Genomic DNA, 17651 nt, shown 5'->3' on the forward strand with positions numbered 1-17651 from the left:
GAGAAGTATGAGCTCGTGAGCCAGAAGAAAGGAACCCCGGTGGTGCGGAGGGGCGGAACCTTCACCATTGACCTGACGCTGAACCGGGAGATTGACCTGAAGAAGGGGCACTCATTGAAGCTCTTCTTTAACTTCGGTGGGTGAGGAGGAGGAGGAAGGGAGGAGGGGTAAGGGAGGGAAGGAAGGGGAAAGAAGGGAAGGAAGGGGAAGAAGGAAGGAGGGAGGGGAGGGGAGTGGAGGGATGGAAGAAACGGGGAAAGATAAGGGAAGGAAGGGGTAGAGAAAAGAAGGGGAGAGAGGGGAAGGGAGAAAGAGGAAAGAAGGGAAGGAAAGGGGTGTTTTGAAGCTGAGAAGAGAGATTGGCCTGAAGAAAACACGCCATGAAACTCTTCTTTAACTTCGGTGGGTGTTGAGGAAGAGAAAGGAAAGAAAGGGAGGGAAGGAAGGGAAGAGAAGGGGAGAGGTTGGGAAAGGGGGAGTAGGTGAGGGAAGGTGGGAGGTAGGACTAGGATAAGGTAGGGGAGGGAAGGGAGGGGATGGGGGTGTTGTTAAGGGAAGGATAGGGAGGGAGAGTAAAGGGAAGGGTGTGGTTTATATATGTGAGGAGAAAGGGAGGAAAGGATAGTTTTTAGCCCTTTACTTTCCCTCTTTCACCCCTTGCCATATCCCAGCCCCCCTTCCCCCCTCTCCCCACTCCCCTCTTTATCTCACCTGTTCCCCTTTTCCCCAGGTAACACCCCAATCGTGCACCGAGGTACCCAAGGCATTCTGGACGTGAGCGGGAAGGTTATGCTGGACAAGAGCCACGACGAATGGGACGTGAGGGTGGCGGGCAATAAGGGGAAACTACTGACCCTGGAGGTGTGTGTGTGTGTGTTACGAAAGGTTAAATCTTATTGATGGATGCTGGGAAGGGTTAAATCTCACTGGTCGATGCTGGGAAGGGTTAAATCTCACTGGTCAATGCTGGGAAGGGTTAAATCTCACTGGTCGATGCTGGGAAAGGTTAAATCTCACTGGTCGATGCTGGGAAGGGTTAAATCTCACTGGTCGATGCTGGGAAGGGTTAAATCTCACTGGTCGATGCTGGGAAAGGTTAAATCTCACTGGTCGATGCTGGGAAGGGTTAAATCTCACTGGTCGATGCTGGGAAGGGTTAAATCTCACTGGTGGATGCTGGGAAAGGTAAAATCTTACTAGTGGATGCTGGGAAAGGCTAAATCTTACTGGTGGATGCTGGGAAAAGCTAAATCTCACTTGTGGATGCTGGGAAAGGTTAAATCTCACTGGTGGAGGCTGGGAAAGGCTAAATCTCACTGGTGGATGCTGGGAAATGTAAAATCTCACTGGTGGATGCTGGAAAGGGTTAAATCTTACTGGTGGATGCTGGAAAAGGTTAAATCTTACTGATGGATGCTGGGAAGAGTTAAATCTCACTGGTGGATGCTGGGAAAGGTTAAATCTCACTGGTGGATGCTGGGAAAGGTTAAATCTCACTGGTGGATGCTGGGAAATGTAAAATCTCACTGGTGGATGCTGGAAAGGGTTAAATCTTACTGGTGGATGCTGGAAAAGGTTAAATCTTACTGATGGATGCTGGGAAGAGTTAAATCTCACTGGTGGATGCTGGGAAAGGTTAAATCTCACTGGTGGATGCTGGGAAAGGTTAAATCTCACTGGTGGATGCTGGGAAAGGCTAAATATCACTGGTGGATGCTGGGAAAGGCTAAAATCTTACAAGTGGATGCTGGGAAATGTTAAATCTTACTGGTGGATGCTGGGAAAGGTTAAATATTACTTGTGGATGCTGTGAAAGACAAAATCTTACAGGTGGATGCTGAGAAAGGCTAAAATCTTACCGCTGGATGATGGAAAAGGTTAAATCTCTCTCTGGTGGATGCTGGGAAAGGCTCTTATTGGTGAATGCTGGGAAAAGGCAAAATCTGATTGGCTGATACTAGGCCGTGATGGGCGGGGCTTATTCGCCAACTTACCTGAACGGCCTATAATTCCCTTTTCTCCCCATTCCCCCAGGTTCAAATCCCCACCACGGCGCCCGTAGGAATCTGGCTGATGGCCTTGGAGCTGAAGCCGAAGGACCCCAACGCTGACAGCTCCGCCAGGCAAGTCCTACGCGACCCGACCACCATCTATATCCTATTCAACCCTTGGAACAAACGTGAGTATCCTACGACTTCCTACTCTTGTATTTGGGGATCATATTTTTGTATCCTATGTTTTGTGGATTTGTGTTATTGTTTTTAAATCCAAATTCTTCCCCTGTTTTTTTTTTCGTTTTTTTTTCTATCTTTCTTTCTCTTCATGTGGCTTGTGTTCTTGTTTTGTGCGGTTGTATGTGGGTTTGTGTGAGTGTGCAGCTATGTGGTTATGTGAGTTTATGAGAGTCGTTACTATGTTATGTGGCTATGAGAGAGGTCATGACAGGGTGTGGTATGCTATGTGGCTAGTCTTCTTGTTTTATGTGGGCGTATGTGGGTGTATGGGAATGTGGGATGTATAATATGTATGTGGGTGTATGTTAATATGTGATGAGTAATATGTGTGTATGTGGGCGTATGTGAATTTGTGATGAGTAATATGTGTGTATGTGGGCGTATGTGAATGTGGGATGAGTAATATGTGTGTATGTGGGCGTATGTGAATGTGTGATGAGTAATATGTGTGTATGTGGGCGTATGTGAATGTGGGATGAGTAATATGTGTGTATGTGGGCGTATGTGAATGTGGGATGAGTAATATGTGTGTATGTGGGCGTATGTGAATGTGTGATGAGTAATATGTGTGTATGTGGGCGTATGTGAATTTGTGATGAGTAATATGTGTGTATGTGGGCGTATGTGAATTTGTGATGAGTAATATGTGTGTATGTGGGCGTATGTGAATGTGTGATGAGTAATATGTGTGTATGTGGGCGTATGTGAATGTGGGATGAGTAATATGTGTGTATGTGGGCGTATGTGAATGTGGGATGAGTAATATGTGTGTATGTGGGCGTATGTGAATGTGGGATGAGTAATATGTGTGTATGTGGGCGTATGTGAATGTGGGATGAGTAATATGTGTGTATGTGGGCGTATGTGAATGTGTGATGAGTAATATGTGTGTATGTGGGCGTATGTGAATGTGTGATGAGTAATATGTGTGTATGTGGGCGTATGTGAATTTGTGATGAGTAATATGTGTGTATGTGGGCGTATGTGAATGTGGGATGAGTAATATGTGTGTATGTGGGCGTATGTGAATGTTTTTTTTTTTTACAACAAAGGAGACAGCTCAAGGGCACAAAAAAAGGAAACAATAATAAAAAAAAGCCCGCTACTCGCTGCTCCTATAAAATGTGTGATGTATATGTGTGCATGTGGGCGTATGTGAATGTGATGAGTAATATGTGGTTTTCTCCCCCCAGATGATACCACCTACATGCCCGAGGAGGACCATAGGCATGAGTATGTGCTTTCCGATGTGGGCAAGGTGAGAGAGAGAGAGAGAGAGTTGGAAAAGTTTCGTTTAGTCGGCGCAACATCTGTGGCCATATGCCGGAGAGAGAGAGAGAGAGAGAGAGAGAGAGAGAGAGAGAGAGAGAGAGAGAGAGAGAGAGAGAGAGAGAGAGAGAGAGAGAGAGAGAGAGAGAGAGAGAGAGATGCATAAGGAGAGATAGAAAACGAATAAAGGGATAGAAATAAATACAAATAAACGGAAAGATAGAAGGACAAATAAAGACATAGAAAGAGAAATAAAGAAAGATATAAAGATAAATAAAGGGAGAAAGATAAAGATGTATAGAGGGAGAGATAGAAAGATTAATAATGGAAGAGAGAGAAAATAAATAAAGATAGAAAGAAAAAATAAATAGAGAAAATAAACAAAAAATATGCAGATTCAATTTTCTTCATCTTTCAACTACTACTACTACAATTACAATAACCACTACCACTACAACTACAACCTCTCCACTACCATTTCTTTCCCCTTCCCCAAAATCCCTAACCTAACCTAACCTCTCCCCATTTCTTAAAACCCCCTACCCACCACCTCCTCGCCCCCTTCACCCCCTTCTTCCATTATATAACCATCTATTCCCCAACCTACCCCAGCCCACCACCTCTTCTCCCTTCTACCCACTTCTTCCCCTTCATACCCCTACAGATCTGGCAGGGTGGTTATCCGGCCCGAGGAAGGCACTGGGTGTTTGGGCAGTTCGATGACGCGGCTCTCCCGGCTTCGGTTCTATTGCTTGAGAGATCTGGGTTGAACCACGAGGCGAGAGGTGACCCGATCTTCGTGTCCAGGACTATCTCGAAAATGGTGAGTGGTGGATTTTTTTTACAGTGAAGGAAGCAGCTCATGGGGAGTAAAGTAAAAAGTAAAGAACAAGGGAAGTGAAGAAAGTAAAAAAAGCAGAGAGGGCAAAAAATATGTATCTGAGAGGGAAAAATAAAGACTAATCTCTAACCCTCTATGAAAGCAAGTGTGGTCAAAAAAGAGGTCAAAAGTGAGGTCAATTTCGGGTGGTGGTTGGTGTGGTGGTGGTGATGGTGTGAGGATAGGGATTTGTTTGCGATTTCAGTGTTCGCGGTTTGTGTTTGCGGTTTCAGTGGTCGCGGTTTTAGAATTCACAGTTTCCTTATCATTCCTTCCCGCTAACAGTTTGAGTATTGCACGGTTTTTGTATTTACGATTTCAGAATTCGAAGTTTCAGGATTCGCGGTTTCAGGATTCGCGGTTTCAGGATTCGCGGTTTCAGAATTCGCGGTTTCAGGATTCACGGTTTCAGGACTCGCGGTTTCAGAATTCGCGGTATCAGGATTCGCGGTTTCAGGATTCACGGTTTCAGGATTAGAGTTTCAGGATTCGCGGTTTCAGGATTCGCGGTTTCAGGATTCACGGTTTCAGGATTCACAGTTTCAGGATTCACGGTTTCAGGATTAGTTTCAGGATTCACGGTTTCAGGATTCGCGGTTTCAGGATTCGCGGTTTCAGGATTCACGGTTTCAGGATTCAACGGTTTCAGGATAAGTTTCCGGATTCACGGTTTCAGGATTCGCGGTTTCAGGATTCGCGGTTTTAGGATTCACTCACCTATCGCGGTTCCCCTATCATCCCCCCCTACCATACCCTCCTCAGGTGAACAGTAACGACGACAATGGAGTGCTGGTGGGCAAGTGGAGTGGGAGCTACGATGACGGCACAGCCCCTTCGCAATGGACGGGTTCGATCAAGATCCTGGAAGAGTACGTGCTGCGCCAGAAGCCGGTGAAGTACGGCCAGTGTTGGGTGTTTGCCGGCGTGGCCAACACAGGTAAGGGGGCAGGTGAAGGAGGAGGAGGAGGAGGAGGAGGAGAAGGAGAAGGAGGAGGAGGAGGAGGAGGAGGAGGAGGAGGAGGAGGAGATGATGGTATTTTGTTTTTTCCTGCTTTCATTCTTTTTTTCTTGTTTGTTTTTTTGTGATTATTTTCATGTTTTCTTTTATTCTTCTTTGCTTTTGACGGTTCTAATCTTTTTTCCCTTTTTATTTTCTTCTTTTCTACTTTATTCTTGATCTTTTTCCTCCTCTTTCTCCTCTTCTTTTCTTCATTTTATCTTTTCTTCCTCGTTCTTTTCCTTTTCCTCTCCCCATTTTTACTCTTATTCTTTTGCATCTTATTCATTGTCTCCTCTTTCCTTCCTCCTCCTCCTTCCTTTCCTTCATTTATTCCTTCCATCCTTCCTTCTCCTCTTCCTTCCCTTCCCACTTTTTCCTCCTGTTCCTCTTTTCCCCATTCCTTCTCGTCCTTCCTTTCCTTCCTATTCTTTTACCTCCTTTTCTTCTTCTTCTTCTTCTTCCTCCTCCTCCTGGACAGTCTGCCGCGCCCTGGGCCTCCCCGCTCGTGTCGTGACCAACCTCAACTCTGCCCACGACACGGATGTTTCTCTCACCATCGACGAGTATATGGACGCCAAAGGGAACAAGATTACGTGAGTGTTTGTGTGTGTGTGTGTGTGTGTGTGTGTGTGTGTGTGTGTGTGTGTGTGTGACTTTTTCGATATATATTTTTTTTGCTTTTAATTTATTCACTCCCTCAACTTCATTCCCACTTCATTCCCCTTCCCCCACCCTCTTCTCCATCCCTAATCCTCCCTACCCTACCCCCTTCTTCCCCACAGCTCATCCCCAGCCCTAATCCCCCTCCCCCTTTTCCCAATCTCTCAATCTTACCCCCAATCTTCCCCAAACTTCATCCCCACCCTAATCCCCTCCTCCCCAATCTTCCCTCATATCACCTGACCTGCCTCTTTTCAACCCATTCCCCAAGCCTTACACCCCCTTTCCCCACCCCTAAATCCCTTATCCATACCGAATCCCCAAATCCTCCCCAATCTTTCCTCTTATCACCCCACTCCCTACCCTTATCCTTGTAACCCCCATCCCTTATTCTCCCCTCATCCCCATCCTAATCCCCTCCTTCCCAATCTTTCCTCTTATCACCCCACTCCCCAGCCCTTATTCTCCCCTCATCCCCATCCTAATCCCCTCCTCCCCAATCTTCCCTCTTATCACCCCACTCCCTACCCTTATCCTTGTCACTCCCAGCCCTTATTCTCCCCTCATCCCCACCCCTAATCCCCTTTTCCCCATCAGCACGGCTCGGCCAGACGCCACCAACCCCGCCGGCCTTGGAGACTCCATCTGGAACTTTCACGTATGGAATGATGTCTGGATGGACCGGCCCGACCTCCCCAAGGGCTACGGGGGCTGGCAGGCCATTGACGCCACGCCCCAGGAGACTAGTGACGGTGAGGGAGGGGGGGATGGGGGTGAGGGGGGTTGTGGGGAGGGAGGGAGGTTGAGTGTAAGGTTGGAGGTAGAGGAGGTTAGTTAGATGGCTTTGAGGGGAGTGTGGGGTTGGGTGTGTGTGGTGGGTGGGGGGATGTGTGAGGAGGAGGAGATGATAGTTTGATGGTTTTGTGTGGGGACGAGGGGAAGGGCAGACGGTTGTGTTGGGAAGAGAGGAGCAGGAGGGAAGTATGGGGATGGGTGAGGAAGAGGAGGGGGAGGTGATAGTTTGATGGTTTTGTATATGAGGCAGAAGGGAACAGAGTGATGGTTTCGTGTGGGGAAGAGAGGGAGGAACAGAGGGACTTGAGTTTTATGAATAGGACGAAGATTAGTTTTCAGAATACGAAGAATACAGAACTTTTAAAAATGGAGAAAAGACTGAGGAACTTTTTAAGAATAGGAAGAACAAAAAGAATATACTCTAAAATTTAAAGAGAGAAGAAAGAAAAAAGAAGGTTAAAATTTCGAAAAAACGTAAAATTTTAAAACTAGAAATAGAACGTAAGAAAAAAAGAGGAACAATTAGAATACGTGACAACTACAGTGTATATAATATGTGTGTGTGTGTGTGTGTGTGTGTGTGTGTGTGTGTGTGTGTGTGTGTGTGTGTGTGTGTGTGTGTGTGTGTGTGTGTGTGTGTGTGAATAGGTAACAAATCAAAACTTTCAAGAACAGGAAGAACATAACCCCCCCCCCAAAAAAAAAGGAACATTTAACATTTTCTTCTTTGTATACATATGCATCTGTGTCTGTATGTGTGTTTGTGTACGTATGTTTCACCGCCTATATGTGTATGTGGGGTATACATGTCTGTCTGTATGTATGTATGTGGAGGAATTAATATGTCTGTCTGTATGTATGTGTTGGTTTTCATATGTCTGTCTAGTCTGTGTGTATGTGGAGGTGTTCATCTCTCTCTCTCTCTCTCTCTCTCTCTCTCTCTCTCTCTCTCTCTCTCTCTCTCTGTAGGCATGTACCAGTGCGGGCCAGCGAGTCACGAGGCCATCCGCCGCGGCCAGATGGAATACAAGTATGACGTTCCTTTTGTGCTGGCCGAGGTGAACGCTGACGTGGTTAAGTGGCAGGAAGACCCCACGGCGCAGGACGGCTTCAAGAAACTCTCCTCCAACAAGAGCCAGTGAGTGAACGGGGCGGGGGAGGCGGTGAGGAGGAAGGCGAGATGGGAAAGAGGGGAAGAGTAGGATGAAGGGGGAGGAAGGGAAGGGATAGGAAATGTCTGAAGGGTAGTGGAAGAGGAAGGAAGAGATGGGGAGGAAGAGTAGGAGGAAGGGGGAGGAAGGGAAGGGATAGGTGATGTCTGAAGGGTAGTGGAAGAGGAAGGAAGAGATGGGGAGGAAGAGTAGGATGAAGGGGAAGGAAGGGAAGGGATAGGAAATGTCTGAAGGGTAGTGGAAGAGGAAGGAAGAGATAGGGAGGAAGGCTTGGGGAAAAGAAAAGGGGACTCGAGGATAATAGGACCCAAAAGGGAGGGTTGAAAAGGATAGAAAGGGAAAAAGAAGATGCCGAAAGAGAGAGGGGAAAGTTTGAAGGGTTAAGAAATGGTATGTGGAGAAAAAGAAAGGGGGAGGGGGGTAGGAAACACGAGAAATGGGAGGTAGAAAATGAAGAAAGGGAAAAAGAAGAGGCCGATGAGTTTGGAAAAGGTGTGAAGGATAGGAAGAAGGGGACAAGAAGAGGAATATAGAAGGACAAGTAAGGCAGAAAAGGACAGAAAGGGAGAAAGAAAGGGAGAAAGAAGGGGCTGATGAGTTTAGAAAGGGCGTGAAGGATAGGAAGAAGAGGACAAGGGAAGGGATATGGGAAGTTAAGTAAGGTATAGAAAGGGATAGAAAGGGAGAAAGAAGGGGTTGATGGGTTTAGACAGGGCGTGAAGAATAGGAAGAAGGGGACAAGGAAAGGGATATAGGAAGTTAAGTAATGTATAGAAAGGGATAGAAAGGGAGGAAGGAGGGTTTGAATTAGGACATGAAGGGTAGAAGAAAAGGAGGAAGAAGAGTTGAAAACGCTATGCAGGGAAGGAGAAGAAAAAGAAAAGGGGTATATAGGAAGTCAAGCATAATAGGCCACAAAAAGGATGGTTGTAAAGGATATAGAAAGAGAAAAGAAAGGGTTAAACACCTCTCCCTTCCTTCCCCCTTTCAGCGTGGGTCGTCAACTGCTCACGAAGAAGGTGGGGCTCTTGGATGACGGAGGTTACGGCGGAAAAGATTACGAGGACTGTACCTTACTCTACAAGCCTCCAGAGGGGTCCAAGGCAGAAAGGGTGACACTTCAGACGGCGGCCAGACGGTGAGTGATGGGTATTGAGGTGATGGGGTGATAAGCTGACGGGGGAAAGGATGATGGGAATATTGGGGTGATGGGGCGATTTTCTATATATGAAGCTAAGTTGAACCACGCCTTAACCTTCCAAGGGCGTGTCCGTAGCAAATGTGGACTAGCTCAGTTGATATATCTAATCTAATCCCATTTTTACCGGATCTGAACCTAATCTGAACCTGTCTTTCTTTCTTTCTCCTGTGGGCGTGTGTGTGTCTGTGCGACGTGTGGGCGTGTCCGTGGCAGGTCCCGCAACGCCCGCCACGCCTTCCGCCTCCCGTCCGTGGCAGAGGAGGACGTCAGCTTCTCCCTTGTGGATATTGACAGAATCATGATCGGCGATGACTTCTCCGTGACTGTGAAAGCCGAGGTGGGTGTCATGGGGGGGGGGGGCGCGGAGGGGGGCGAGGGGGGTAATGTGTGTGTGGGAGGGAAGGTGGGGGGGCTGTGTGTGTGTGTGTGTGTGTGTGTGTGTGTGTGTGTGTGTGTGTGTGTGTGATATGATTTTTTATTCCTTCTATATCAAATTTTCCTTCTTCTCCCCTTCACTCCTTTTCCTCCTCTCCCTTATCTCCTTTTCCTCCTCTCCTCTTCCCTTTCCCTCTTCCTTTTTCCTTCCCTCTCCTCCCTAATGTTTTTCTCCTCTCCTTTTCCCTTTCCCTTCCCTCCTCTCCCTTATATTTTTCTCCCTCTCTCCTTTTCCCTTTTCCTCTTCCTTTTTCCTTCCCTCCTCTCCCTTGTATTTTTCCCCTTCTCTCCTTTTCCCTTTTCCTCTATCTCTTTCCCTCCCTCCTCTCTCTTATATTTTTCTCTCCTTTTCCCTTTTCCTCTTCCTTTTTCCTTCCCTCCTCTCCCTTATACTTTTTTCCCTCTCTCCTTTTCCCTTTTCCTCTTTCTCTCTTCTTTCCTCCTCTCCCACTTTCTCTACTTTCCTCTTACTGCAACAAAAATTTACAAGTTATCCATTTTTTTTTTATCTTACTTCAACACGAAACCATTCTCTCTAATTTAACTCTTATACATTCCGTCTAAACTACACTTGACCCGTTTTCTTTCACCTCACAACCGCCTAGTACTACAATAAACCCATTTTCTCTGATCTAACTCATATACACACCCATTTTCTTTCAACGCAAACTCATGTAAACTTCACCTGACCCATTTTCTCTCATCTCGCAACCACCTGTCTCGTTTTCTTTAATCTTGCTACCACTAAACTCATCTTGCATCGTCATCCCCACTTAACCCATTTTCTCTGATGGAACTCAAACCCAAACCCATTTTCTGCTATAGTCACTCCTACTTAACCCATTTTCTCTGATCTAACTCCGATGCAAACCCATTTTCTTCCATCGTCACAACCACCTAATCCATTTTCTGCCATCGTTACCCCCACTTAACCCATTTTCTCTGATCTAACTCCAACGCAAACCCATTTTCTTCCATCGTCACAACCACCTAATCCATTTTCTGCCATTGTTATCCCCACTTAACCCATTTCCTCTAATCTAACTCCAACGCAAACCCATTTTCTTCCATCGTCACTCCTACTTAACCCAATTTCTTCCATCGTCACCCCCACCTAACCCATTTCCTCTAATCTAACTCCAACGCAAACTCATTTTCTTTCATCGTCACCCCCTCTTAACCCATTTTCTCTAATCTAACTCCAACGCAAACTCATTTTCTTCCATCGTCACCCCAACTTAACCCATTTTCTCTGATCTAACTCCAACGTAAACCCATTTTCTTTCATCGTCACTGCCACTGAATCCATTTTCTTTAATCTAATTCCAACGCAAACTCATTTTCTTCCATCGTCACTCCTACTTAACCCAATTTTTTCCATCGTCATCCCCTCTTAACCCATTTTCTCTAATCTAACTCCAACCCAAACCCATTTTCTTTCATCGTCACTGCCACTTAACCCGTTTTCTATGACCCCCTTTAGAACCAGAGCGAGAAGAAGCGCACCGTGGACATCGTGCTCAAGACGGGCTCCACCTACTACACGGGCGCACCGGCAGCGCTCATCAACGAAGTGTCGGCCGAGTTCGTGTTGCAGCCGAAGGAGCGTAAGTTTTAAAAGGGCGAAGGGATTTTTTTTTTATTTTTTATTTTTATTTTTACAGCAAAGGAGACGGCTCAAGGGCAACAAAAAGAGTGTAGAAAAAAAAGCCCGCTACTTGCCGCTCCCACAAGAGAAGATAGTATAGAGTGGCCGAAAGAGAGGTCAATTTTGGGTGGAGAGGTGTTCCCTTTATTCCGGTTGCCCAGTTTTTCTCCCGTTTTCTCCCTTCCCAAGACAGTTAACTCCCTCCTTCCTCTTTCCCCCTAATACTAACCGCCCCTCTTCCCCATCCCTGCCTTCCTTTTCTTTTTTTTTCCTTTCCATCCTCCCCAACTCGACTAAGATCCCTCATTCTTCCACCCCAGGACAACTAATACCCTCCTACCTCCTTCCCCCCAATACTAACTACCCCTCTCTTTCCCTCCTCTGCTTTCCTTCTTTTCCTTTTTTTCCCCCTTTCTTCCCTCCCCAGCTTAAAGGGCGAAGGGATGGTTCTTCCCGTTCCCCTAATTTCGCTTGCCCAGTTTTCCTCCCTTTTTCTCCCTTCCCAGAACAGCTAACTCCCTCCTTCTTCTTTCCCCCTAATACTATAGAACCGACCCCTCTTACCCTTTCTTGCCCTCGTTCTCTTCCTTTTCTCTCCCTTCCCAAGACAGCTAACTCCCTCCTTTATCCTTCCCCCTAATACTAACTACCCCTTTCTTCCCGTTCTCTGCCTTCCCTCTTTTCCTCTTTTTCCCTTTCCATCCTCCCCAAATCAACTAAAAACCATCATTCTTCCACCCCAGGACAACTAATCCCCTCCTTCCTCTTTCCCCCTAATGATATAGAAACAACCCTCCTCCCTTTTCCTGCCTTCCTTCTTCCCTTTTTTTCCTCTTTCTTCCCTCCCCAGCGTTAAGGCCGAAGGGATGGTTGTTCCCCTAATGCCGTTAGCCCCGTTTTCCTCCCCTTTCCACCCTTTCCAGGACAACTAACTCCCCCCTTCCTCTTCCCCCCTAATACTATAGAACAGACCCCTCCTCCCTTTTCCTGCCTTCCTCCTTTTCCTTTTTTCCCTTTCCATCCTCCCCAACTCAACTAAAAACCCTCATTCTTCCACCCCAGGACAACTAATCCCCTCCTTCCTCCTTCCCCCTAATAATAACCACCCCTCTCCTCCCCTTCCCTGCCTTCCCTCGTTTCCTTTTTTTCCCTTTCCATCCTCCCCAAATCAACTAGAAACCCTCATTCTTCCACCCCAGGACAACTAATCCGCTTTTTCCTCTTTCCCTCTAATACTAACCGCCCTCCTCTTCCCCTTCCCTGCCTTCCCTCTTTTCCTTTTTTTCCCTTTCCATCCTCCCCAAATCAACTAAAAATACTCATTCTTCCACCCCAGGACAACTAATCCCCTCCTTCCTCCTTCCCCCTAATAATAACTACCCCTCTCTTCCCCATCCTTGCCTTCCCTCGTTTCCTTTTTTTTCCCTTTCCATCCTCCCCAAATCAACTAAAATCTCTAGTTCTTCCACCCCAGAACAACTAATCCCTTCCTTCCTCCTTCCCCCTAATACTAAACGCCCCTCTCTTCCCCTTCCCTGCCTTCCCTCTTTCCCCTTTTTCCCTTTCTATCTCCCCAACTCCCCAACATAAGTCATTCTTCCACCGACAAACACTAACCCCCTAACCTTTCTTCTTTTCCGCCCTATATAATAACCCCCTCCCTTTCCCTCCAACCCTTACAGTAACCCCCCTCCCATTCCCCTTCCCCTTCCAGAAAAGACGCTGTCCTTGCCCGTGCCCTACAGCCAGTATTACAAGAAGCTGGTGGAGCACGCGATGGTGAAGATGGTGGCACACTGCAGGGTGGAGGAGACTTCGTATGCTTGGATAGGAGATGACTGCTTCGAGGTGACCAAGCCGGACATGTTGGTGGAGGTGAGTGGAGATGAAGTGGAGGAGGTGGAGAGAAGATAAGGAGAAGGAGGAAGATATGGTAGTAGAGGGGGAGAGAAGAAGGAAAGAAAATAAGATGAAGGAAATGAGAGGAATAAAAGATGGGAGATGAGAAGAGGGATGGAAAGAGATGAGGAGGAGGTGAAGGAAGTGGAGAGAGGGAGGGAAGAAAGATGAAGTGGAGAAGGAGATAATGAAGGAGAGAGAGAAAGAGGAAGGGAAACAGGGAGATGAGGTGGAGGAGGTAGGTGAAGGAGATGAGTGGAGATTAGATGGAGGAAGTGGAAAAGGAAGTGGGGGTGAAAGAAGATAGTTAAGGGAAGGGGGAAGAAATAGAGATGGAAGAGGTTAGAAAGGGAATCATGAAAACAAAGAAAAACAGACAACAGAAAATACTACTACTACTACTACTACAGACGCTGGACAAGGCAGTGGTGGGGCAGCCGTTCAAGGCGAGGTTCTCCTTCATCAACCCCCTGCCGATCACGCTGAAGGATTGCGTCTTGGTGGTGGACGGACCCGGACTGACGCGTCCCAAGACCATTCCCATGAGGTACGTGTGTGTGTGTGTGTGTGTGTGTGTGTGTGTGTGTGTGTGTGTGTGTGTGTGTGTGTGTGTGTGTGTGTGTGTGTGTGTGAGAGTGTTTTATTGTCCTTAATGTTTTTTTTCCTCCTACTTCACTTCTCTTTCTTGTTTGTTCTTTATTTCTTTTTGTCGTTGTTGTTCTTGCACTTTCACTCCAAATTTCACTGTCCAAGCATCATTAACACCTTTCTCTTACCTGTCCCACCTTTAATTACACCATCATCACCTTTAACTAATGATTCTAACGCATCTTAACATCTATAAGACAATTTTCACACACTTTCATCATTTTTACCGGAATTTTTACAATTTTTAACACAATTCCAAGACATTGTACACAATCTCACCAACCAAAACACCTTTCATAACCTAATTAACACCTCCTCTACACCTGTTACAATTTTAATCACACCTGTACTTCTCTCTCCCCCCGCCCCCCCTTTCCGCGACCGCCCCCCTTAAACAGAGACGTTCCCGGGAAGGCTGGGATGCAGTGGGAGCAGGTCATCGTACCGCAAAAGGCAGGCCAGTTCGTGTTGATCTGCACCTTCAACTCCACGCAACTCCTCAACCTGTCTGGGTCTGTGAAGGTGATGGTGTCGGAGGTGTGAGCTGGAGGAGGAGGAGGGAGAGGAGAAAGTGAAATGGGGAGAATCGGAAGAGAAACAACAAAATAGAGGAAAATGATAAGAGAAAGAGGAGAAGAAGGAAGAGAAGACGAGGTGGCGAAAAGGTAGAAGAAGAGTCAGAAGAAGAAAATGCAGTTGTGAAAGAGGAAATGAAAGAGGAGGAGGGAGAGGAGAAAGTGAAATGGGGAGAATCGGAAGAGAAACAACAAAATAGAGGAAAATGATTAGAGAAAGAGGAGGAGGAAGAGGAGAAAGTGAAATGGGGAGAATCGGAAGAGAAACAACAAAATAGAGGAAAATTATTAGAGAAAGAGGAGAAGAAGGAAGAGAAGGACGAAGTAATGAATAGGTAGAAGAGTCAGAAGAAAATGCAGCTGTGAAAGAAGATGTAGATGCAGAGATAGAATAAGTGTATGAACAAGAATGAGAATAAATATGAGAATACGAAGAAATACAAGAATAATAATAGGAGGAGGAGATGATGGAGGAAGAAGGAAGATGTAGCAACATAAGAAAAAGAAGCAAGAGAGAGAAAGTAGAAGTAGCATAAGAATAAGATTAAGGAGAATAGGAATAAGAAGTAGATGTATAAATAAATATAAGAGAAAGAAGAACGAAAACAAGAACAAGATGAAGAAGGTGAAGAAGAAGAACAACAACAACAACAACAACAACAACAACAACAACAAAAACAAGAACAAGATGAAGAAGGTGAGGAAGAAGAAAAGAAGAAAAAAAAAGTAGAGGACGAGGTAGAAGGAGAAAAGGGAATAAAAAAAGAAAAAAGAATGTGATGATAATAATGATTTAGGTCAATAATGATGATAATGATAACTCTAATGATGATACTGACCCTAAGGAAGTTAGAATTAGAGAGAAACTAAGGACTAAGCTCTCTCTCTCTCTCTCTCTCTCTATCAATCTATACCTATCTTTCAATCTATCTATCTATCTATCTATCGTATAACTTTAGCCCAGTAATTAGATTTCTCTTAACAAAACCTTAAACAGCATACATAATAGCCATGCATGATACTAAGAGATGAACAGACCAATACAGTTACCGCTTCTAATTAACTATAGGTGTTCACACAGGTAAAGTTAATGAGGAGAAATTGGACAGGTGAGAAAGTTAGATATATTATTAATGTTAAGCTTTGTGTTAATGTGCTCATGATTATTTTATTTAGCTGTTACGTGTCTGTTAGATTTCCCAAATGAACACCACTGAGTGCCTTTAGAGAAACTGTATTAACACAGTGAAAAACATCCCAAGGAGGAGGAGGAAAACCCAGAAAGGAAAATGTATATGTATAGAGAAATAATTCATAAAAAAAGGAAATAAAGAAGATAAATAAAACGCATGCTAGGGAAATATATGTGAAGTAATATAATAATAATAATAATAATAATAATAATAATAATAATAATAATAATAATAATAATAGCAATAATAGTAAGTGGCAGTAACATAAATAATCAAGTCTGTTAGATTCTTTTATTGTCTTTTGTGTGAATTGTTTTTGCTTCTTTCAGTCCACAGTTGATACATGAGACTATCTTTATTATGTGTCCTCTTGTTTTTTGCATGTATGTTCGTGTTGTATTTGGAGGTTTGTTGGAAAGTTTCGTTTAGTCGGAGCAACATCTGTGGCCATATGCCGGTGGAGGTTGGTACGGTCAACCTTACGTATTATATCAGTTTTTAATCACAGTCTGTTCTGCTTTGATTTAATGTAGTCATGATCTTTTTTTCTTTACCTGTTTTGTGCCTGTCTGATACTTGTTTGTGTGTATCTTTTGTTTCTGTGTCCATAATTGCTACATATGAGACCATCTTTGTCCTGTGTCTGTCTGTCTGTCTGGCTTCTTGTCACGTCTGTAGTTGTCGGCAATAAAAGGTGTGTTGCTTTCTCTTTTGTTTGTTTGATGTCCGGTGATGAACTCGCTCACACACACCGAAAGTAATAAAATAGAATAATAAGATAGTACAATAAAAATCAAATGCTATAAAATAAAATAATAAAAGAGTATAAAACAAAATAATAAAAGTATACCAAAAAATTAATAAAATAGTATGTGTAAAATAAAATAATCAAATGGAATAAAATAGAATAATAAATGAGTATATAAATAAAATAATAAAATAGTGATAAAATAAATAATAGATAAATGAGTAAATAAGAGAGATAAAAAGGGAGTGGGGAAGAAGCCAGTAACACCACCACTAACAACAACAACAACAACAAAACAAACAATAATAATAATAATAATAATAATAATAATAATAATAATAATAATAATAATAATAATAATAATAATAAAAGAAAAGAAAAGGCGGAGAGGTAGAAGAAGTAAAATAAAAAAATCAAGTATAAGAATTAGAATTAGGATAAGAATAAAAAATTATAATAATAATAATAATAAAAAGAACAAGAACAAGAAGAATAAGAAAAGGAAGTAGTAGAAGAACAGAGATTAGAAGATGAGATAGAAGATACAGAACAACAACAACAACAACAGCAACAATAATAATAATAATAATAATAATAATAATAATAATAATAATAATAATAATAGCCGCTTACCTTACCATCATACGTATACAAGTAACACGCAAATTGCCCCTTACCTGAAAAAAATAACAATAATAATAATAAAAAAAATAACCACCCCTATTCCATAACATCATAAGACTCATTTTCCTTTGACCAGTGACTTGTGACGCTCTAGCACGGAGAGATTAAGGACACGAGAGAAAACGGACCTCAGACATTTTTTAGCACAAACTCAAATGAAAAACAGATTTCTTTACGTATAAGTGAAATAACGTCAAAATAGGCTCAGAGACATCTTATATTTAGTCCTACGTCTCGAAGCTTAAGAAATACTATAAAGAAAAGTGTCATAGAATGTTTGTTTTGGTTTTGTTTTGTTAGTGGGGAGGAGGAAGAGGAGGACGAGGAGGAGGAAGAGGAGGAGGAAAACCCAGAAAGGAAAATATATATGAATAGAGAAATAATGAATAAAAAAGGAAATAAAAAGATAAATCAAATGCATACTAGGAAAAAAATGTGTAGTAATAAAATAATAATAATAATAATAATAATAATAATAATAATAATAATAATAATAATAATAATAATAATAATAATAATAATAATAATAATAATAATAATAATACTTTTAATAGCAATAATAGCAAGTGGCAGTAACATATATAAAAAAAAGTTTCTCTCTCTCTCTCTC

General features: G+C 43.7%; 1 protein-coding gene and 1 long non-coding RNA gene across 4 annotated transcripts in view; both read left to right on the top strand.

The window, feature by feature from the left end:
* LOC126986179 (hemocyte protein-glutamine gamma-glutamyltransferase-like) overlaps nt 1-16315 on the top strand; it is a 27804-nt gene extending 11489 nt beyond the window's left edge. Inside the window, exons 3-18 of one of the 3 annotated variants that reach the window (XR_007739371.1) lie at nt 1-136; nt 731-861; nt 2035-2179; nt 3428-3492; nt 4168-4326; nt 5146-5320; nt 5862-5976; nt 6641-6795; nt 7808-7976; nt 9002-9148; nt 9425-9548; nt 11130-11253; nt 13009-13169; nt 13604-13740; nt 14240-14656; nt 14735-16315. The exon at nt 1-136 is cut by the window's left edge and continues 62 nt beyond it. Coding sequence is in view for 2 of the 3 variants with exons in the window: in XM_050842120.1 (XP_050698077.1) it covers nt 1-136; nt 731-861; nt 2035-2179; nt 3428-3492; nt 4168-4326; nt 5146-5320; nt 5862-5976; nt 6641-6795; nt 7808-7976; nt 9002-9148; nt 9425-9548; nt 11130-11253; nt 13009-13169; nt 13604-13740; nt 14240-14384 (2088 nt within the window). In the remaining variant the exon portion in view is untranslated. Of the gene's footprint in view, nt 137-365; nt 403-730; nt 862-2034; nt 2180-3427; nt 3493-4167; nt 4327-5145; nt 5321-5861; nt 5977-6640; nt 6796-7807; nt 7977-9001; nt 9149-9424; nt 9549-11129; nt 11254-13008; nt 13170-13603; nt 13741-14239 lie in introns of those variants that run through there. The other 2 variants (XM_050842120.1, XM_050842121.1) reach the window with 2 other exon arrangements.
* LOC126986181 (uncharacterized) lies at nt 7989-8801 on the top strand. Its single transcript, XR_007739372.1, has 2 exons — nt 7989-8149; nt 8231-8801. It is a non-coding gene; the product is annotated as an uncharacterized LOC126986181 (long non-coding RNA).
* Nucleotides 16316-17651: the final 1336 nt, after the last annotated feature.

This window comes from Eriocheir sinensis, chromosome 61, assembly GCF_024679095.1.
Source record: "Eriocheir sinensis breed Jianghai 21 chromosome 61, ASM2467909v1, whole genome shotgun sequence".
Taxonomy (NCBI): Eukaryota; Metazoa; Arthropoda; class Malacostraca; order Decapoda; family Varunidae; genus Eriocheir; species Eriocheir sinensis.